This window comes from Aulostomus chinensis, chromosome 1 (assembly GCF_037954235.1).
Source record: "Aulostomus chinensis isolate RoL2024-O1b breed Wild chromosome 1, RoL_Achi_v1.0, whole genome shotgun sequence".
NCBI lineage: Eukaryota > Metazoa > Chordata > Actinopteri > Syngnathiformes > Aulostomidae > Aulostomus > Aulostomus chinensis.
The window spans coordinates 4,825,502-4,847,500 of NC_141320.1; the positions used below are offsets into that span (position 1 = coordinate 4,825,502).

Here is a 21,999-nt window from a genome sequence, read left to right on the forward strand (position 1 = left end):
CCTCCCAACCCCACTGCCTCCATCACCATCAATCACTGCTTGGACCCTAACGAGCCAGGACGTAGCCCGTCAGGTTCCAGCACAGCTTTTGCTGTGTTGGGTTGCACTCAGAATGACGTTTCTCTTTCTCTCTCTCTCCCTTCAAACCCCCTACCATCAAAGAAAGAGGACTTTGGTCAACTTGGGCCATGAGAAGTCCAGAACACATGACTTGGATATGGAGGTTTGTTAGAGTTTGCAAAGGGAAACAGGAGGCTGTTGTTGAGGAGTGGATTGGTGAGAAAGGAGAGTGGAGCTGTTCAGGTGCAAACAGAGTTCAGGTGCTCCAAACAAGAAGCTGAGAACAGGACAAGAAGACAAACAAGAGGTTTAACACAACGCCAACCCTTCAGTTTGGTAACTATCGGCTACATTGAGAGCTCTTATCGAGTCTGACTTTATTTTGTAAGTTGATCTCAGAATTGGAACCAGAAATGTTTTTTTAGTTTTCTTTTTTAATTTGGCCCCGAGGGACTGCCACCTCCTCCTGGTCAGGGGTTTGGGGCCTCAGGGACCCTCAGAGTTCCACCAGCAGAAGCTCAAGCCCTGTTCAAACTACGCTACTTTTTGTTAGCGACAGGCCCTGCTGTTCACACCATCGGCGCTCAATCAGGCTGCTGTTCACACTACAAGATTTGTCGGTGCACAGGAGTGTTCAGACTACAGGATTTTCCCCGTCAGGAGGCGTGGCCAACTGCACAGCTGACCAGGAAACTCTTGGACGCAGCGCACGCCCCTTTCATTGTAAACATGGAGGTGGAGCAGAACGCAGCCCTCCAGGTCCTTAGTGCGCTACCATGGAGCCAAGAATCCTGTGTCCAAGGATATGGTGAACCCTTCCTAGAATCCATGCCCCTCCTCATTGTTGTTGGTGGCTCTGCGTCACTCCCCCACTGCCAGAGCTCCCATGTCTGCTGTCATTGGCTGCAGCTCCGTTTACGTCACTGCCACAAGTCCTGATATCCAGCAGTGCTGGTGTCCACTTTTTGTCACCGACGTCGCATGCGACCTCCCAGTCCACTGTCTTGGATCTGTTCACCCTCATTACTGTAGTGTGGTGGTCATTGATGCCTCAGCCTGATTGGGGGAGGGAAGTCACTGACGCCTAAAATCTTGGAGTGAACTGGGCTTTAGCCTTCATGTGGGACCAGGTTGGACCGGTCTGAGGGTGAAGGTCTGACAAAGTGCAATCCAATTACATGACAACAACAGTGATCCAGAGACCCACCTACCCCCCCCCCCCCACCACACCCTTTCCCGCCTCAGTCGCCATCATGTGCCCCTTCACATTTCTGTCTGCCCCCTTATAAATGCCCGTCGAGAACCGGCCCTGCTGCAGCTCCACTTCCTGGACTGAATGAGGGGCCCAGCAGGTCCCTGCGGGGACTCACCTGCTCTGTCCAGCCTGACTCGGGGCTTCAGCACGGCATCGAGCAGCAACCTCTGCCGGCGGTTCTCCCGCTCGTACTCCGCCACGGTTTCCTCCAGCAGAGCCACGATCTGCTCCGCGGCCGCCGCCAGCCGCTCGGTGAGCAGCGCTCTCAGCACCGGGACTCCAGCCGCTGAGTCTCCTTCTCCCAGCTGCAGCAGGAAGTCTTCAGCGGCGGCGAGGATCCGCTCCTGGACCGACACCCGCAGCAGCTGCGCGGCGCACATGTTGAGGTTCTACCGGCGCCACTCAGCCTTCAGGAGACAAAGACTGAGGCTGGGGGTTCACGGACTTCTCCTTCTTTCCTTGTTGTGTTCAAAGCTTCCCGCGTCTTCTTCTCGTTTTTTGAAGTGCGTATTGATGACGTATGTGGTGACGTCCGAAGCCTCGCCAGCCGGCAGTGACCACGTGACTGATTCAGGACCTGCTTCTCCGGCTTGGCGTGAGATTCTAAATCTAAAGCAGTGAAACGCCGTGGTTTCCTCCCTCTGGTCCGCGCATCTGTTGGAGTTTCGTTTCCAGAGGTGAACCAGCGAGGAAGAGCAGGTTTTCCCCGTCTGGGAACATCTGGAGTTGATTTCTCCTCATCAGCTCTGCTCCTACTGATGACTGTAGGAATTTTTCAACAAGTCATCATTGATCAATCAGAAGGACCCACAGAGTCTATATTACGCTGTTCAAAATCTGAAGAGGACACCCTCTAGTCTAAAGTGATCCTTAAATGTGACAACAGTTGATAACAAACTACCAGAAGAGAAACCAGTCTGTTGCATATCAAAGTATTTGTAGCTGGGTCAGTGTGACTGTGAGCCTTCATCTTAACAGCTAAATTGATCATTAAATGTGACAACAGTTGATAACAAACTACCAGAAGAGAAACCAGTCTGTTGCATATCAAAGTATTTGTAGCAGGGTCAGTGTGACTGTGAGCCTTCATAGCCAGCATGAAGGAGCTGGTTTTATCTTTGGAGGGGAAATCCCACACACAGCTGCTCTCAGTTCCAAATGTGTGTGTCCTCACTCCTCCGTCCTCCTGCTGCCCTCAGAATACAGACACAATTCAACCTGGCAAGTTTGGAGCATAGAAGTGCTCCTGAAGAGATGTGTGTCAGCCCACAGCTGGCTGTTCTTACCTGGAACCTCAAGATGAAACTGCTTCCACAGATTGGAAATGAATCTGATGTTGACTTTTGGACAAATCACCTGTTCATCAGTTCATCATCACTTCCATCCATTTCTACTGCTTATCTTGTTATAGAAAGGAGTCTATCTGCTGTGTGACTGAGGCAGTTACTGTGAGCTGCTGCATGTCTCAGTGTGTGTGTGGGGGGGGGGCTGTGTGTGTGTCAGTGACGTGCGGTCAGGGGAGGCAAGTGAGGCCGTGCCTCGCCCGTCATCATGGAAAGAAAAAAATGTAAATTGAAAAAAATAAAAGCAATTATTGTATTTTTCCTTTGATTTGTACGATAAAGTTATTTTGCTTTTAACTCAACCAGTTTTAAGTTATTTTTTATTCAAAATCACAGATTTTTCATATTTATTGTTCAAATACTGAGAAGAGACGTGCGGTGAGGCACCAGGCAGCTGAGCCTCACCAGGCATTGCTCAATGACTCGGCTAACTGTGCTGCATGCTATGCAGGGAGCCCGTATTGCTGTCTCTTTCTATGGCACTATTAAAATGTTCAAATACTTCTGCTAAACAAACTACATTTCTATAGTTTAGCTGGTGAATATCATGTAGAGTGTTTTTGTATACACTGAGTGTAACGTGTTTCTTGTGCTGAGCGATCATAAAACGGCTGCGAAAAGGTGCTGGGTGAGGCACGCAGTTCTCCTGCCTCATGGAGGAGGCGCTAGTGAGCCCAGGGATTCTACTTGCGCCTCCTCCGGTCCGCTGCAGAAGAAGAAGTGACAGCGAACTACAATTTACTGTTAGGAAAGTCAAGTGCAGTCATTCAGTTATTGTAATCATTTTTGGACCTAAACACCACAGGGACACACTCTTGAATCGGATCTCTACTCTAGATGGCATCACCCTAACTCCGAGTACAACTGCAAGGAACCTTGGGGTCATTTTTGACCAGGACCTTTCCTTCAGCTCCCACATAAAGCATGTGACTAGGACCGCCTTCTTCCATCTGCGAAGTATCGCTAAGATTAGGAATATCCTTTCCCAGAGTGATGCTGAAAAACTGGTGCATGCATTTATCACTTCTCGGCTGGACTACTGCAACTCTCTCCTGTCAGGATGTCCTAAATACTCTCTAAAGAGTCTCCAGCTGGTCCAGAACGCTGCAGCGAGGGTTTTGACGGGAGTTAAGAAGAGAGAACACATCTCTCCCACTTTAGCTTCTCTCCACTGGCTTCCTGTAGGATCTAGAATCGACTTCAAAGTCCTTCTGCTAACTTATAAGGCTCTCAATGATAAAGCTCCATCCTATTTGAAAGAGCTCATTAGTCCCTACTGTCCGACCAGAGCACTCCGCTCCCAGAATGCAGGTCTTTTAGTGATTCCCAGTATCTCTAAAAACAGACTGGGAGGTAGAGCCTTTAGTTACCGGGCTCCTCTACTATGGAACCAGCTCTCTCCATGGGTCAGAGAGGCAGACACTTTAACTACGTTTAAGTCCAGGCTTAAGACTTTCCTCTATGACAGAGCCTTCAGTTAGGACTGGTTCAGGTAGCTCTGAACCATTGACAGCTATGCTGCTACAGGCTTAGACTGCTGGGGGACACATCAGGTTACATGGAGCCCTTCCCTCCTCTCCTCTCCTCTCCCCCTCTCTCCTCCTCTCCTCCCTGCACATTTTTGGAACTGTCATTACCACTACTTGTTGCACTTTGTAGTTTGGCCTTGGTGTCTCGCAGTCTCTCTGTGTTTCCACAGATCCACCAGAGCCCCAACCGCCGCCTGCATCGCCCCCCCCCCTCTTATTCCCTACTGTTACACTGGCCTGCGCTCCCCTCCCATGAACCAGTCTGCCATCCAGTCCCCCATCAAGCTGGCTTGCTCTCCCTGCCTCCCCTTCCAGAAGCTTTCTTCTTCAACTGTTATTAACATTTCCATGTTTTCCACATTTTGTATTGTAAACTGTTTTCTTGTCTGTAACAACACCTACTGCACGTCTGTCCGTCCTGGGTGAGGGATCCTCCTCTGTTGCTCACCCTGAGGTTTCTCAGATTTTTCCCTGTTAAAAGGGTTTTCTATGGAGTTTTTCCTCAGTCGATGTGAGGGTCTAAGGGCAGAGGATGTTGTTATGATGCCATGTGAAGCCCTTTGAGACAAACTGTTTGTGAAAACGGGCTCTACAAATAAAATTGCCTTGCCTTGCCTTGCCTTATTTTTTTTCTCCTGAGTGGCCGTAATGTCACAATGGAGGATTACATTTCTAAGCTAAAACAATTTTCTAAATTGGATTTTCAATGGAAGCAGGAGGTTCACGCTAAAGTATCCAGAGCGCTGAAGAAGCTGTGGCAGACAGAAGCCAAAACATGGAGAACATTTTTTGACTGTTTTTATTATTAAATGCAGGTTTTTTTTCATATGTTGACAGATCTGATTGTGATGGAGTCGGTGCCTCACCAGCCATGAACCTCACCACACGTCACTGTCTTCCAGTGAACGTCCAACTATCATCTGAAATAAGAGATGAATCTTTCCCTGCTGAGACTCCTGATCTCTGACTGTCACTAGCATGTGCTAGCAGAATACAGCACTCCTTCTTCATGATCTGTCTTTGTCTCTGACCAGCTCTCCTGCTCTCTTTCCTCCTACCAGTCAAAGCAGACATCCGCACCTACTGATCCTGGATCTGCTGCCCGTTCCTGCCTGGTAAAAGAAGGAACCAGCACCTGGTTCTCCAGGCTGAATGAACTCCAGGACGTTGGCCAGCCGTGTCAGTTGAAACCTTATTTGTCCAAATAGAGAAAAAATAAGTCTGATTGTTGATGAAAGATGTCATCATGGCTTTGAAACTGTGGTTGGGGACCAGCCAACATGAGCACATTCTAGAAGAATAGCAGTAAAAACAGGAAGTGTCAGTTAGCAAATACTCACCAGTCTGTCACTATCATACTTGATTCTAGTGGAACAAAATGGCTGCTGCTGACTGTGCTGCCTGGTAGAGGATCACTCTTCACCATCCTCTCAGGCCTTGATGGAACCAAAAAGGCCAGTTCCTGGAGAAGATCCTCTAGGGGTCCAGGTTAAAGCGGCGCCCCAGCTGGCACCAGGCGCTGACCCAGGTCCTGCATGGGAGATACTGTCAGTTCTGTTCTGCCCTGCTCACAACCACAGGCTGGTGTTGAGGCCTGCAGCAACCAGGGCCCCAGTCACCAAGAGTATAAAGGCTGGTCATTGTGGCAGTGGGAGGAGTCAAAATGAAGACAGACCAATGAGAGCAGGACGTTCCTGGAGAAGTCAGAAGAACTTGACCATGTTTCCTACAGTTCCCAGGAGGCCTGGTAGTTGTTGAAGGAAGCTCCAAAAGCAAAGAGCAGACAGCAGGACATCAAAAGAAAAGATCCAGACACTAAAACTACAAGTAGAAACAAGAAGAAATACGAAAAGCTTTGGAAAGATACTACAAGGTTGGATATACATTATTATATACACTACTATTCTCATTGACTCCTAAAGAGGGACAGGAAACATTAGAATGTGGGTCAGATCAGCTGATTTCAGTGTTGAGTCCATCCCTCCATCCACTTTCTGTTGTTGTCCTTTAAGGGTCATGGGGGGGGGGGCGATCCCAGGTGACATTGTTCAAGAGGCAGGGTTCACCCTGGACAGGTCACCAGTCCATCAGGAGAAATGAGGTGGTCGGCATCATGCAACCTAAACTAAAACATTCGTCAGATCAAATTCAGATTAAAGCAAGAGTCTCCAGATCAAAGTCAGAATTCCTGATGATGTCATCAGGGCTTTGACAGTAGCTAGAATTCTGTCTTTGATCTCAGGAGGACATGAAAGAAACACAATTGAGAAAAGTATATGAGACCACGGCGGCATGATGGTGCAGTGGTTAGCACTGTGGCCTCACAGCAAGAAGGTTCTGGGTTTGAGTCCAGGCTCAGGTGCAGAATCTGCATCTTCTCCCCGTTCATGCGTGGGTTCTCTCTGGTACTCCGGCTCCTTCCCACCGTCCAAAGATGTGTAATTTGGGATGAGGCTGATTGGACACTCTAAATTGACCGTAGGTATGAATGGTTGTTCGTCTCTGTGTGCTGACCCTGTGATGGACTGGTGACCTGTCCAGGGTGAACCCTGCCTCTGGCCTGTAGATGCTGGGATAGGCTCCAGACCCCTCGACCATCAATGTAGGTCTTTTGTTAATTGCATGCCACATGAAATTATTATTGGTCACTTTTCTCGCAACAGTCTCACAGTGGCAAGACAAGAACACTTCTACTTTTGACGTTGACAGTTTGTTCAACACTAAACTTCATCCAGTACCATGTTGTCAAACACTGGAACCTCCACAGCACCTGAACAGGGACTTGAACCCTGGACCCTCACATTAAAAGTCTGATGCTCTACCGTCTGAGCTCCTCAGGCTCTTTCTACAGCATTGAGACAGGAACAGAAACACCTGTGAAGGTCAAACTGATGCTTTCTTGACTTGTTCAGTCCTCCATGTTAAAGTCCACCAGGCTTTTGATTGGCTCTGATTCTCTGTGGCAAAATCCAACAAGAGGCTCCAAAAATGTCCTGAATGTCACAAGGTAAGGCGATTTTATTTGTAGAGCCCATTTTCACCAACAGTTTGTCTCCAGGCTTCATGGCATCATAACAACATCCTCTGCCGTTAGACCCTCACATCGACTGAGGAAAAACTCCATAGAAAACCCTTTTAACAGGGAAAAATCTGAGAAACCTCAGGGTGAGCAACAGAGGAGGATCCCTCACCCAGGACGGACAGACGTGCAGTAGATGTTGTTACAGACAAGAAAACAGTTTACAATACAAAATGTTGGAAACACGGAAATGTTAATAACAGCTGAGGAAGGAAGCTTCTGGAAGGGGAGGCAGGGAGAGCAAGCCAGCTTGATGGGGGACTGGATGGCAGACTGGTTCATGGAAGGGGAGCGCAGGCCGGTGTAACAGTCGGGAATAAGGGGGGGGGGGGGGCGATGCAGGCGGCGGTTGGGGCTCTGGTGGATCTGTGGAAACACAGAGAGACTGCGAGACACCAAGGCCAAACTACAAAGTGCAACAAGTAGTGGTAGTGACAGTTCCAAAAATGTGCGGGGAGGAGAGGAGGAGAGAGGGGGAGAGGAGAGGAGAGGAGAGGAGGGAAGGGCTCCATGTAACCTGATGTGTCCCCCAGCAGTCTAAGCCTGTAGCAGCATAGCTATCAATGGTTCAGAGCTACCTGAACCAGTCCTAACTGAAGGCTCTGTCATAAAGGAAAGTCTTAAGCCTGGACTTAAACGTAGTTAAAGTGTCTGCCTCTCTGACCCATGGAGAGAGCTGGTTCCACAGTAGAGGAGCCCGGTAACTAAAGGCTCTACCTCCCAGTCTGTTTTTAGAGATACTGGGAATCACTAAAAGACCTGCATTCTGGGAGCGGAGTGCTCTGGTCGGACAGCAGGGACTAATGAGCTCTTTCAAATAGGATGGAGCTTTATCATTGAGAGCCTTATAAGTTAGCAGAAGGATTTTGAAGTCGATTCTATTTGAGTATTTGAGTGTTTTATTTGTCACCAAGGGATCGAGCCCAAGGCGAAATTGCATTACACAACTCAAAGCCTGATACAACGATCACAAGCGGTCACAATTATTACAGATTGAAAGTAATAATGGTACACTTCAGAAATTTAACAACAGCACATATACATTTGCTGTGTATGTACGCTAAACTTGAGCAGTCCGTTGACCCAATGGAGGCAAGATCCTACAGGAAGCCAGTGGAGAGAAGCTAAAGTGGGAGAGATGTGTTCTCTCTTCTTAACTCCTGTCAGAACCCTGGCTGCAGCGTTCTGGACCAGCTGGAGACTCTTTCGGGAGTATTTAGGACATCCTGACAGGAGAGAGTTGCAGTAGTCCAGCTGAGAAGTGATAAATGCATGGACCAGTTTTTCAGCATCACTCTGGGAAAGGATATTCCTAATCTTAGCGATACTGCAGGTGGAAGAAGGCGGTCCTAGTCACATGCTTTATGTGGGAGCTGAAGGAAAGGACCTGGTCAAAAATGACCCCAAGGTTCCTTGCAGTTGTACTCGGAGTTAGGGTGATGCCATCTAGAGTAGAGATCCGATTCAAGAGTGTGTCCCTGAGGTGTTTAGGTCCAAACACGATGACCTCAGTTTTATCTGAATTTAGCATTAAGAAGTTAGAAGACATCCAGGATTTAATGTCTTTCAGGCAGTCTTGCAGATGAGTAAGCTGGCTTGTGTCGTCTGGCTCCATCGACAAGTAAAGTTGTGTGTCATCTGCATAACAGTGAACAGAGGGCAGTAGAATATCAAATCTAGAGGTTTGGTCCATTGTATCACGATGACATCAAAGAGTAAATTCTGAAATCAAAGAGTAAAAAAATTCTGGGTTCAAAGAATTCTGAAGTCAAGTTTTGGAAGTCGACCATGAACATGAACCTCCAAGTCTGAAGTTTAAACTGGTAGCTGTGGTTTGACTGGTTTGTTGTTTAAGTTACCAGGTTTGTAAATACTTTCCCATTCAGGGCCTTGAATTTCAGGGGAGTCCTTCGACAAAGTCATGTCCAAATAAGGGCATTTCTGGCTCCTTGAAGCTGCCTTTGATGCTCAGCCACAGGTAAATCCCTCCTCCTGGTAACAGGACAAAGTAAACATTGTCCCCATGGTACTGAATCAGGGAGATTTGAATGTGTGGGGTTTCTTTGTTCTTCATCTTCATGACTGAACAGAGAAGCTTTAGATGATGGCAGTTTTCAAAGTGGAGCTGCTGCCAAAGGGGCTTTCCTCCATTGTCAGGGTCCTGCTTCTATTTGGGCGGTGAGGACTCTTTCTGAGCCGCTTCTTGAAGGGAAGTGAAACAATGTGTGAGTGAGTGACTGCTGGAGCAGAGAAACATCTGACAGAAACTCCTTCAAGAGGAAATCTGCTCTCACAGTCCTGGTGTCCTAGCAGCAGGGTTTGATTGACAGCTAGCCTGTCCTCTAATCTGAGCGGTGTCTTCTAGGTGATGTCCCTCCCTCCCTAACGGTGCTGCCCCCCTCCAGCCAGAAGCTGCAGCAGGAGAGGGTCACGCTGGTGTTGTTGGCCAACAAGGGCTTCCCTTCAGACTAGAGTCTGGCCTGGAAGGTGGACGGCAGCAGCAGCGGCGGGGAGGAGAGCAGGAGCCCTGGGGTGCTGGAGAAGGACAGCCTCTACAGCTGGAGCAGCACCCTGAGGCTCCCCGCAGACCAGTGGAGGAAGGTGGGCTGGGTGAGCTGTGAGGCCACCCAGGGCTCCCAGACTCCAGTGTCAGAGGTGCTGAGGAGAGACCAGTGTTCCCAGTCCTGACCTGACTCACTGGGACTCTGAACTCTGCAACAGTTTTCCTCTGTAAACGTTGCCATCAGAATGTTTGCTGCTCCATTTTGATTGTTGCTCTCCAGCTTCAGCTCAATAAAAACCTCTTCATCACATCAGTCCCATGTGGAGCTGCGTTGTTCCAACAACACTGAGCTCTCAGCTCATAGCAGTTCTACAATAAAGGTTCCAACACAACGTTCCATTGATCCATGAACAAAGCAGGCAGTGAGACCATGATGATGTCACATCTGTCCACTGTCCAGATGTCAGAGCTGAAAATGATACGATGCCATGTTCCCTTCAACAACAGTCCAGCAGAAAGCCACCATGAAGACCTGAGGAGAAGCAAGGCAGCTCACCACAGTCAGGAACTCCCAGTCACCTCAACAAGGTTTCTGTCCACTCACGTTCAACCAGACCAGCAGATCACCTGCATCCCCACTGCCTCACCACCAGAGGGCAGTAGAACATCAACCATAGAGGCTCCCACTGAGGAATGAACACCACCACCAGCAGACAGCTCTCCCTCCCTGACAGCATTTAAAGGAGGTTTCCTGGAGTGACTGGTCTGATCAGTCTCTCCAGCTTCCAGTAAACCATTCAGTTGAAAATACCAGCAAGTCCCATAAACCTCCTGAACATAGAGAGGGAAACATCCCTCAGAATAAGGACACACAATAAAAACCAAAGAAATGCTTGGGTCCAGTCCCCCCTGACTGAGGACACCTGAGCAGACCTGACTCAGGCTGACCAGGTTGTGTTGGTTCATGTTTAGTGTTGGTGAGTGTGTGTCCTTGTGTGTTTGTGAGTGTTCATATGTGTGGTGTGACTGAGCTTCATCCAGGAGTGTGGCTGAGAGGAGCAGAGAGAGAGCAGTGCTGTGTGACAGGAACTAAACTCCACGTTCCAGTACACAGAGCTTGATGGGCTCTGTTGGTCCTCCAGCAGTCAGACCTGGGTTCAACACTGCTGCAGTTCTACATCTGGACCATGTTTTGTTCAAGTCTAATTCATGTTTCCCCTTCACAAAAAACTGGTCATGCATTTGTTTTAAATCAAAGAATTCTTGTACTTTATTCCATCAACGTGAACCCTTTGTTCATGGAAACTGTTTCATCTAGCAAATCTATAACCTGCACTTCTTCTGAAGATCTTGTGTCGCTCCATGTTGGAGTTCCAAAGTTGGAGGTAAGAGTGAGGGTGTGAGAGGAGGGCTGGACGGGTGAGGAGGGAGAGGTTGAAGTGGATAAAAGGCCAGGCTGCAGCACAGATAGAGGAGTTGTTGTTGCCCAGTTCTGATGAAGGAGTCAGAGTGAAAGGAGGGAAAGGCAAGGCAAGGCAATTTTATTTGTATAGCCCGTTTTCACAAACAGTTTGTCTCAAAGGGCTTCACATGGCATCATAACAACATCCTCTGCCCTTAGACCCTCACATCGACTGAGGAAAAACTCCATAGAAAACCCTTTTAACAGGGAAAAATCTGAGAAACCTCAGGGTGAGCAACAGAGGAGGGATCCCTCACCCAGGACGGACAGACGTGCAGTAGATGTTGTTACGGACAAGAAAACAGTTTACAATACAAAATGTGGGAAACACGGAAATGTTAATAACAGCTGAAGAAGGAAGCTTCTGGTAGGGGAGGCAGGGAGAGCAAGCCAGCTTGATGGGGGACTGGATGGCAGACTTGTTCATGGAAGGGGAGCGCAGGCCGGTGTAACAGTAGGGAATAAGGGGGGGGGGGGGCGATGCAGGCGGCGGTTGGGGCTCCGGTGGATCTGTGGAAACACAGAGAGACTGCGAGACACCAAGGCCAAACTACAAAGTGCAACAAGTAAAATGTGCAGGGAGGAGAGGAGGAGAGAGGGGGAGAGGAGAGGAGAGGAGGGAAGGGCTCAATGTAACCTGATGTGTCCCCCAGCAGTCTAAGCCTATAGCAGCAGAAAGGAACCTGAACAAGTGAAAGGAGAGGTGTGTATGACTGAAGGGGAAACGCCTCCTGGCTCCTCCAGCTGTGATTGGTGGGAATGGTCAGTGGGCGTGACTAAGGTGTGTGTGGGTATTATAGTACAGTTGACTCATAGCTGGGCAACCGGCCCAGAAGATACACAGACACAGAAAGTTAAAAATAGTCCCCCCGTGCTCACCTGGACTCCTGCACAGACGTTCATGTTTATCCTCTTGTCTTTTATTCCAAGTGCCAATAGAAGAACAGGTTAAAGGTGCAACTTGTAAAATGAGTATCGTATCAACCGTCCTAATCGGGGCGAAGAACCCTGAGCTTTTAAAACAAAGGTTAGAAATTTCTGAAAAGTGGGAGAAGCGAACCAAAGGGACGACCCCAGCATGGCCCAAGGGTGGCACCTCTGATGTGTAAAGACTTCAGTCAGATAACAACATGAATAATATTGATGGCAGTTCAGGTCTGAATGGGGGAGCAGGAGGAAAACTGGGAGATGATGATGAGACCCTGGACAGAGACAAGCTGCAGCTGTTCAAAGACGTCTCTCAGTGAATCCTGGAAGAACTTGATGTGACCTCATGAAGGTCTGGAAGTGTTGAAGCACTCAACTGCTGCTGCTGCTGGGATCCATCTGATCTGGAGCCATCACAGAGGCAGGCAGCACCATCTAGTGGAGAGATCGGACAACTGCCTGTAACTGGTTTCTGCCTGTGGCCTGACTGGTTTTCAGGTTGTTCTCGTTGACTTGTAGTTATGAGGAAGCGACGCCAGATCAAATGCACATAAACACCTGGACTGAGGAGGGAGAAGGAGCAGCGTCTCTCTGATCCAGGTATGAAGGCCATGATTGATGGACATGTCTGTCCATGTCGGTCACCTGTTTGTCTTGAACCGCTAACTGAATTAAAGGAGGGGGAAGAAGGAGGGAAGAAAAGAACCATTGAACGAGTGTGCAGGTTGAGTTCAGGTGAGTTCAGCAGGTGAGAACCCCCCAGACCAACAGGATCCCTCTGACTGAGTCGGCTCCCTGCTTGAGTGTCCAGCTGAACCGTCTCCATCAGGAGGTGTGAAGGTGGGATTCTAGCTGGTTCACAACGAGCGTCAGCGGGAACGTTCACAGCAAACCAGCAGCGCTTGGTTTCTCATGTTGCGTCATCAGGGAAGAATGCAGGGAGAGTCTGAACGGGTCCAACTGGATCTTAACATGCCAGACTTCACACTGGAGTTGAGGGACAGCCGCTGTGTGTCATCCAGACATGAAAGAGGGTCCTGACCACAGCATCATTCAGTGTTGCTGTTTGAGGTCCTGGAGGAGGAGGAGCTGCTAGAAAAGCCTGAGTTTATGATTCTGAGCTGTTGGAGGAGTGAAGCTGAGACTCAAACCTGGAATCTGATCCGAACCATCAGAGTTTCCTGATGCTTGGATCAACATTCCGAGTAGGAATGTTGGACTGAGATCTTTCCAAAGTCAGAGCTGCTGGTTCCTTCACCTGCACTCGCTGCTTCATGGAGATTCTGTTCTCCATCAGAAGGTGATGACACCAACAGTCTGATAGTCAGGTTGTCATGGTGATAGCTTCATTTGTCAGACTTTGATGTTGGATCTGATAACAGCTCTTTCAGTTCAGAGCAGCTCAACCAGACAAAGTTCAACTGTCCTGCTGGAGTCCAGAGGTTCAGGTCTTCTTGCTGCTATCAGATGACTTCCTTCCTCCAGACAGAGAAGAATGAATGTCTCTCCTCCATGTCTCTGAAGAGGAGAAGGATTTGAACTTGGAGGAGTCACAAGTTTGGGTCCTGAGATGTGAAGCTTGTTGATAAATGAAGGTGTTGTTGTGTTTGTGTGAAGGTTTGAACTCTGATATGAATCAGAGTGAGGACCCAGAGGAGGGAGCCCCTCCCCAGAAAACCAGGCTGGACTCTACTGGTCCTGGACCTGGACCTGGCCCTGGACCTGGACCTGGAGCTGAACCTGGACCTGGAACTGGACCTGGACCTGGAGCTGAACCTGGACCTGGACCTGGACCTGGACCTGGACCTGGAGCTGAAACTGGACCTGGAACTGGACCTGGAGCTGGAGCTGGAGCTGGACCTGGACCCAGCTGTGTGTCCTTCAGAAGCAACAACTCTATGAATCGGGGGATTTCTTTCAAAGATGGTCAACAGTCTTCTGGTCAGAGGTGAGCTCTGAGGACTGAAACTCATTTTTCTCAGGCATTTTTTTTATCGTCATCATTAAAACGTTTGACCTTCAACATTTTCCTGTTTTCCTGGATGATTTTTCCTGATCATCAGCATTGATCAGTGTTGTTTCCATCAGGTTCTCTCAGAGGACATCAGACCCCCCTGAACCCAGCTGTGTGTCCATGAAGAGTGATTGGTCTATGGGTCATTGTCCAGACTTCAAAGGTGGACTGGAGTCTGATCCCAGGTGAGAATGTAAACTGTCTGTTCTGATACGATCTCTTCCACTCAAGAGCAGGGGGCTGTGGGCAGGTCTGGGACCAGCCACAGACCCCCCATCTCTGCTGGGTCCAGGTCCCTGCTACCATGAAGGTCCCTGGTGTTCCTTTACTATTGGTTCTTTGACTTCATCTTGTCTCCACAGACATGATCAGCAGAACTCAGATGGTCTCAGTGGTGAGTCCATCCAGCAACACCCAGCACACCTGGACTCCATCTTTATGGTCCGTGAGGGTTCAGTCACTCACTGGAGACCAGCAGGTTTTCAGTCACATGACCTGTTGTTGCCTCCACTCGTTTCACTCTGACATTTATTCTGTTCCAGCTGCTGGAGGAGAAGATTGTTGACTTTGTGAAGAAGGAGCTGAAGAGAGTCCGGAGGGTTCTGAGTCCAGATGAACCAGAGGAGTGGTTGGATGATGAGGAGGAGCAGAGGAGGAGCAGAGAGGCGTTCATGAAGATCACACTGGACTTCCTCAAGAGAATGAATCAGGAGCAGCTGGCTGACCGTCTGCTCAGCAGTAAGATGATTTGAACAGCTTTAAAGCTGGAGTGCATCATGTTTTGATCCAAGTGAAGGTTCCTCACATTCAAGCCCTCGTCAAACCAGTTCCAGCTTCCTTCCTGCAGCACCCAGATATATCAGGACCAGGACGAGTCCCAGTCTTCACCCTTGACTCAATTTGTTCTTTGTTCATTCAGGAGGAACTGCTGCAGCCTGCCGACGTCAACTGAAGTCCAACCTGCAGAAGAAGTTTGAGTGTGTGTTTGAGGGGGTCGCTAAAGCAGGAAACCCAAGCCTTCTGAATCAGATCTACACAGAGCTTCACATCACTGAGGGAGGGGCTGCAGAGGTCAATGAGGAACACGAGGTCAGACAGGTTGAAGCAGCATCCAGGAAACCAGCCGCACCAGAAACAACCATCAGACTAGAAGACCTCTTTAGAGCCTCAGCTGGAAGAGAAGCAGCAGTCAGAACCGTGCTGACAAAGGGAGTGGCTGGCATCGGGAAGACGGTCCTAACACACAAGTTGACACTGGACTGGGCTGAAGGCAGAACCAACCAGCACATAGACTTCATGTTCCCGTTCACCTTCAGAGAGCTGAATGTGCTGAAGCAGAGGAACTTCAGCTTGGTGGAACTTGTTCATCTCTTCTTCCCTGAAATCAAAGAAGCAGGAATCAGCAGGTTGGAAGAGTTCCAGGTTGCGTTGATCTTTGACGGCCTGGACGAATGTCGACTCCCTCTGGACTTCCATAACAACCGGACCCTGACCGATGCTACCGAGTCCACCTCAGTGGACGTGCTGCTGACAAACCTCATCAAAGGGACGCTGCTTCCCTCCGCTCACCTCTTGATGACCACACGACCTGCAGCAGCCAATCAGATCCCTGCTGAGTGTGTTGACATGGTGACGGAGGTCAGAGGGTTCACTGACCCCCAGAAGGAGGAATACTTCAGGAAGAGATTCAGAGATGAGGAGCAGGCTGAGACCATGGTCTCCCACATCAAGAGGTCCCGAAGCCTCCACATCATGTGTCACATCCCCGTCTTCTGCTGGATCACTGCGACCGTCCTGGAGGACCTGTTGACCACCAGACAGAGAGGAGAGCTGCCCAAGACCCTGACTGAGATGTACATACACTTCCTGGTGGTTCAGGCCAAAGTCAAGAAGGTCAAATATGATGGAGGAGCTGAGACGGATCCACACTGGACTCCAGAGAGCAAGAGGATGATGAAGGCTCTGAGAAAACTGGCTTTTGATCAGCTGCAGAGAGGCAACCTGATCTTCTATGAATGCGACCTGACAGGGTGTGGCATCGACATCAGAGCAGCCTCTGTGTACTCAGGAGTGTTCACTCAGATCTTCAGAGAGGAGAGAGGACTGTACCAGGACCGGGTGTTCTGCTTTGTCCATCTGAGTGTTCAGGAGTTTCTGGCTGCTCTTCATGTCCATCTGACCTTCATCAACTCTGGAGTCAATCTGCTGACAGAGGAACAAACATTCCGGAGGTCACGAGTCTTCAGAAAGAAACCTGAACTAAAACACCTGCACCAGAGAGCTGTGGACCATGCCTTGAAGAGTCCCAATGGACACCTGGACTTGTTCCTCCGCTTCCTCCTGGGTCTCTCACTGCAGACCAATCAGACTCTCCTGCAAGGTTTGGTGTCACAGACAGGAAGAAGCTCAGAGACCAAACAGGAAATAGTTGAGTTCATCAAGACGAAGATGAATGAGGATCTGTCTCCAGAGAGAAGCATCAACCTGATCCACTGTCTGAATGAACTGAACGATGGTTCTCTGGTGGAGGAGATCCAGCGTCTGCTGGGATCAGGACGTCTGTCCTCAGCTGAACTGTCTCCAGCTCAGTGGTCGGCTCTGGTCTTCATCTTACTGTCCTCAGAAGATCTGGACGTGTTTGAGCTGAGCAAATATTCAGCTTCAGAGGAGGCTCTTCTGAGGCTGCTGCCAGTGGTCAAAGCTTCAACTGCAGCTCGGTAGGTGGATGAAGTCCTGGATGTGTGATGAGACTTTTACCAGTTGAACTTCATACGTGAGGAACACCTCTGGTTCTCATCCTCCTTCCTCTCATGGTCTGAGTCTCTGTGGGAAGTTGGAGCAGGATAGAACAGGAAAGAACAGAGACCAGAATGTGGTGGAACAGGGAGGACATTTGGCCGATGTCCCGTCCAAAGAGTTTGGTCAGAATGATGAGAGCAGAACATCCTGAGCTGGACTACTAGATATTTCTTCTAGTTTAACAAGCTCTCCTCCACATGAAGGGAAGGCATTCATGAGGGCTGAAGTTCAATCATGATGTCCATGTTCTGTTTCTCCAACAACTGATCAGAAGAGTCTTTTTGTTCTGATCTCATCAGATGTTCTTCTGGTTTTAGTTTGTTCTTCTCCTCCTTTTCCTCTGGTGGATGCTTGATAAATTCCCTCCAGAGCCTATTTTTCTTCTTAAAGTCTTTCTCCAAACCTTTTGTTCACCTTGGCTTCCTCCTCTCTAGGAATTTGTCTAAACTCCCTCAACAGACAACGTCGGTCAAAAAGAGTCCAAAATGGCTGTCAAACCTCATCCTAGGATTCCCTGCTGTCCTCTCCAGAAACTTCCTGTCAATCAGGACTCTCAGGTTCTGCTCTGAGCCTTCATTGCCTCTGGTGATTTGTTCCCTCCAAACTGTTCCTCTGTCTGTTTGTTCTGAGTTTGAAGTTCTTCTTCATCTCTGCCACTGTAAACAGGCAAATGGTGGCTCCCACCAGCCACTAACAGTTGACTTTCCTCTGTCCATCAATCACATTGATAGAAAGATTGTCAATCAGTGCTGCTCTGTTCTCTCAGGTTCTCTTAGGTTCTACAACGACTGGATAGAAACTCCACTAAACATGAAGGAACAAATTCTGCAGTTTTGAATGATCAACAGATTTCACCAAATCCAACAAACCAAACTCTCACTTTATCCTGATGCTCTTCACGTCATCCTGGAAGTGGATGAAACTGATCGACTGATCGACCCGGCGCTCTAGAAACACAACTAACTAATATGGTTCTGCATCTGTCAGCCTCAATTTCAGAGGTCACACATCCATCAGCTTCTCAGTAACCATGGTGATCTGATCAAGAACCTGGCATTGAAGAGCAACAGCCCCCTCTCTCTCTGACCCTGGTTGGACTAAACCTTTCAGAGCCTCTCCTCCATGCTGCAGCTCATTATTATCATTCAGCCAAGGCTCCAAAGTTGCTGCTCACTAAATCTCTGCTGAAACTGATGACGCTCTCTTTGATTGAGGAGAAGTTGCTGCAGAGCCTCCTGCTGGTGAAGTGAAGGACTGAAAACTGCTCCATTTGACTCCAGAACTGAACTCCTCTTCAGAATAACAGTCACAGTTCAAGCTGATGTTCTGGTGGAAGTTGATCTCTGATCAGTGACAGTTTCTAACTCCTAAATTGTTGGATCTTGACAGCAGAAGACTTCCAAAGTGTGGATTCACTCATTTTCTTCCAGTTTTCCCAGATTTATCTCTCCCAAACTGAAGTTGCTGATATTTCACAGCACAACTCCTTTGACAGTGGGACATCTCCTCACTCCTCCTCCTCTCCTCCTCAACATTCAACATTGTCATGAATGTTGATCAAGATCTTCCAGGTCTCTGACCACTGTCACTTTTACCTGCTCAGGTGAGCGTTCAGTCTGATCAGGACTCTCCAGCTCCTCTCCACCAGTCCTGAATTCTCTTTCTCTTTGTCAGGATTCTGTCTCAGTCTCAGTTTGTCTTTGTGAGAGGCTCTTCTGCATGGACACCTCAGCTTCATGTTTTCTGCTCACAAATGGAGCGATGATGCTGAGCCTGTTGTTGTGTCTCTGGTTTGGTGGACGAGCAGCGATCTGGTCCCTGTTCATAGGAACCTCTCTGTTGTTGAAGAACTCCCTGACTCCCTGCTCAAGTGACTGCAGTTCACCTCTGGGTGCGTCCTCACCCTGCTGGTCAGCAGCTGTGAGGCAGCAGAGGTGCGGTGGCTGGTCTCAGGTCCAGACATCACCAAGTCCTCGTCCTTGTTTGTTGCTCCAAATCTTCCCCTCTCTTTTCAGTCTCTTCTCTTCTCTGGTCTTCTTCTTTGATGGCAGCCTTCAGGTGCTGCTCTTCATCAGTCTAATCTAGTTGGTCCCTCTGTTGCTGGCAACCTGACATCGATCCTCTGACTTGAAGTTCAGAGACTTTTGAACTTCCTCCTCGTCTTCTGCTGGTTTATTAGCAGTGTTTTCTTTGGTTCATTATGAATGGACTTGGAGAGAAAAAAGAAAACAACTTTCCTGAGAGACTCCAGCTCATCCAATATGGCCGCTGTGACATCACATTGTCACATGTCATCAAAAGAGACCAAAAATAGTAGAAATCAATCAGACAAGTTTTTTTTTTTTAACCTGTCCTGTTCAGCAGCAGCATCCATGTTTCTGGTGCCTTGTTGGACTGAAGCAGTTCTACTCTGCTAAGGAGGAACCTGACAAACTCCTCCTATCAGCATCTGTGTTGAACTTTATTAGGAATGGTGTTGGTTCATTGATGAAGCTACCGGACTGAGACTCAGGAGAGGACAGGAAGAGAGAGCAGGGACAGGACAGGGGAAGACAAGTGGGGGGGACAAAGACAACAACAGCAATAGCAGAAAAAAAAACAAAAAACAAAAAACAAACAAACAAACAAAGAAAAAGTAACAACAACAACAGAGAGGAGAAAAGAAAAAAAAAGGAAAAAACATTGGTTGCAGAATTTCCAGTGCAGGTTTACCATTTGGTTTAATACAATTTTTAGATAAATGTCTGAGTGTGTGATTATGGGTCAGTTGTGCACCGCATGCGTTTATGTGTGTATACCTGTGTGTATGTGTATGTGTGTGTGCAACAATTTGTCTTGGATGCTGTGCGTAGCTGGCTGTAGCTGATGTGGGGGGCCAGGACATCGCACCCCCAGTCCAGGATAGCAGGCAGGTCAGGAACAAGCCACGAGAGCACCCAGAAACCCCCAGGACACAGGGAGCCCCAGGCCACCCCTCCCCCAGGAAACAGCCACAGGCCAAACCCATGCCGAGACCCGTAGGAAAGCATAGGAGCAGCAAACCCCACCCAGAAGCAACCCACAGAGAGACGGGGCAGAGAGGACCCCGGTCCCACCGGGCACTCCCCCCCCCCACAGCATGAGCAGAGCCCAGGGGCACAGGGCCCCTCTGGCCCGAGACCCGACCAGAGCCCCCCAAGAGGTCCGCCAGCGGCGAGGCCGACACCCACCCACACCCCACACCCAGGTGGGGCAACCACAGCCCACCACAACGACCAGGCCCACCGCCCCGAATGGAGCTACCCCCCCCAACCCCCGATCCCCATCCCCTCCACCCATCCCCTGTTCTCCCCCTCCCCACAGAGCAGGCGGGCTTCAGGCTATAGGGCACCACCAGCCAGCCAGCCAGGAACCCCCACTCCCCTGAGAGGCCCAGCCCACCCGCCAGGGTGAGCTGAAAGCACGCACGCCCAGGACCGCCACCCCCGGACTAAACAATCATACCCTCATCTTCCTCCATACAGGGGCTGAGGACTCCATCGATGCTGATACAGTCCAGGGCACCTCAGACTTAGTGAAACCGCCAGCGAGCGATCCACCGCACAACAGCAGGGCCCGTGACCAACCCCAGCCCAACCACCATGCTGGGAAGAGGACCAGCCCCCCCCACAAAGAGCCCCGGCCAGGCCCCCAGGCCTGCAATCGTGCAGTTAGCAAAGGAGGCAGCACTGGACCCACTCCCTGCCCCAGCTGCCCCCCCATCCCAACATGGTGCAGGGTGCGTGTTGTGCGTAGGAATGTAGATGTGATGATGTGGATGACTAGAATGTAGTTAAAATTGGCTGAGGCACCCAGGGCATGGGAGCCCCGCCGGTTGCAGACGGCAGAGTCTCCCAGTACATCCTCATGCACTCCCCCAAGCCATAAATGTCTACGATGTGATTAAAATTGGGGGGTCCAGCCCCTCAAGGCCTAGTGATACATAAGATGTGATGTGATGGGACAGAGAGGCAATGAGAGGGGCTGAGGAATGGGCCAGACCTGCAGGGGGCCAACTTCCAGACTGGCCCTGCTGACCACCCCGTCACCACTGCAACCAGCCGACAGGGAGTCTAGCCTACCTGGTCCAGGGGTCAGATTGGAGCACCAAGGGGCACTGTCTGGAGATCCGGGCAGAGGGTCCACCACCGCGCAGTGCGAGGGCAGACTCCAGCTCCAGCTGTGACATCACACTGTAGCACACGTCATCAAAAGAGACCAAAAATCAGAAAATGGTAGAAATCAATCAGACCAGTTGAGGCTTCCTGTTCTTGTAAAGCTGGAAACTCCCTCAGAATCAGACCAGTGGGTTCAAACTAGTTCACATTGTTAAAGTGATGCTTCACCTAAAAAGTGGATTCTGCTGGTCAAGAACTCACCAACAGGAGTCGTGAGCTCTCAGAGAGGTTCTCCTCCTGCATGACTTGTGTGGGACTGCAGAATGCAGGAGGATCCGGCCACGTCTCTTTAGCTTGAAGCTACTTTACTTTATTTATATCTATATGGCACTTTTCAGACAGAAACTGCAACACAAAGTGCTTCACAGAAATAAAAGAAAAACATTAAATACAATATAAAGCCACCGAGACCCCCTGACCCGGACAGACGGGTACACTCCACATATCATGCAGAGCCCCCCGGCTCTCCGGGCCTGGACGATCCCAAGCATGACGCCCCTGCGGGCGGACCAGACACACCTCCCAGTGTGGAGGGCCCCCACCAGGAAACACTGGAGCTAAAAACTAAAAGACTAAAAGAAGGTAGAATAGGAAAGAACAGAGTTACAATGATATTAAAGTAGCAGAATGACATAAAATATATATATATAAACATATATACTTTTATATTTATATGTATATATATATATATATATATATATATATATATATATACATACATATAAAATCTAAAAGTTTAAGAGCTAATTGAAAAGTAGAATAAAAAAATTAAAAGATAAAATATAGTGATGAAATTAAAGGATAAAAGAGACTGCATCAGTTAAATCAGTTC

The 21,999-nt window shown here is 49.1% G+C and overlaps 1 protein-coding gene across 2 annotated transcripts in view; it reads left to right on the forward strand.

Annotated features, from left to right (window-relative positions):
• The first annotated feature begins 12,716 nt into the window (after positions 1-12,716).
• LOC147270098 (protein NLRC3-like) overlaps positions 12,717-21,999 on the forward strand; it is a 16,217-nt gene continuing 6,934 nt past the window's right edge. The window contains exons 1-6 of one of the 2 annotated variants that reach the window (XM_086205311.1): positions 12,717-12,758; positions 13,776-14,106; positions 14,247-14,357; positions 14,535-14,613; positions 14,715-14,910; positions 15,092-16,889. In XM_086205311.1, coding sequence (XP_086061437.1) covers positions 13,790-14,106; positions 14,247-14,357; positions 14,535-14,613; positions 14,715-14,910; positions 15,092-16,889 — 2,501 coding nt within the window. In that variant the 5' untranslated portion in view covers positions 12,717-12,758; positions 13,776-13,789. Of the gene's footprint in view, positions 12,759-12,780; positions 12,894-13,775; positions 14,107-14,246; positions 14,358-14,534; positions 14,614-14,714; positions 14,911-15,091; positions 16,890-21,999 lie in introns of those variants that run through there. The other variant, XM_086206031.1, reaches the window with a different exon arrangement.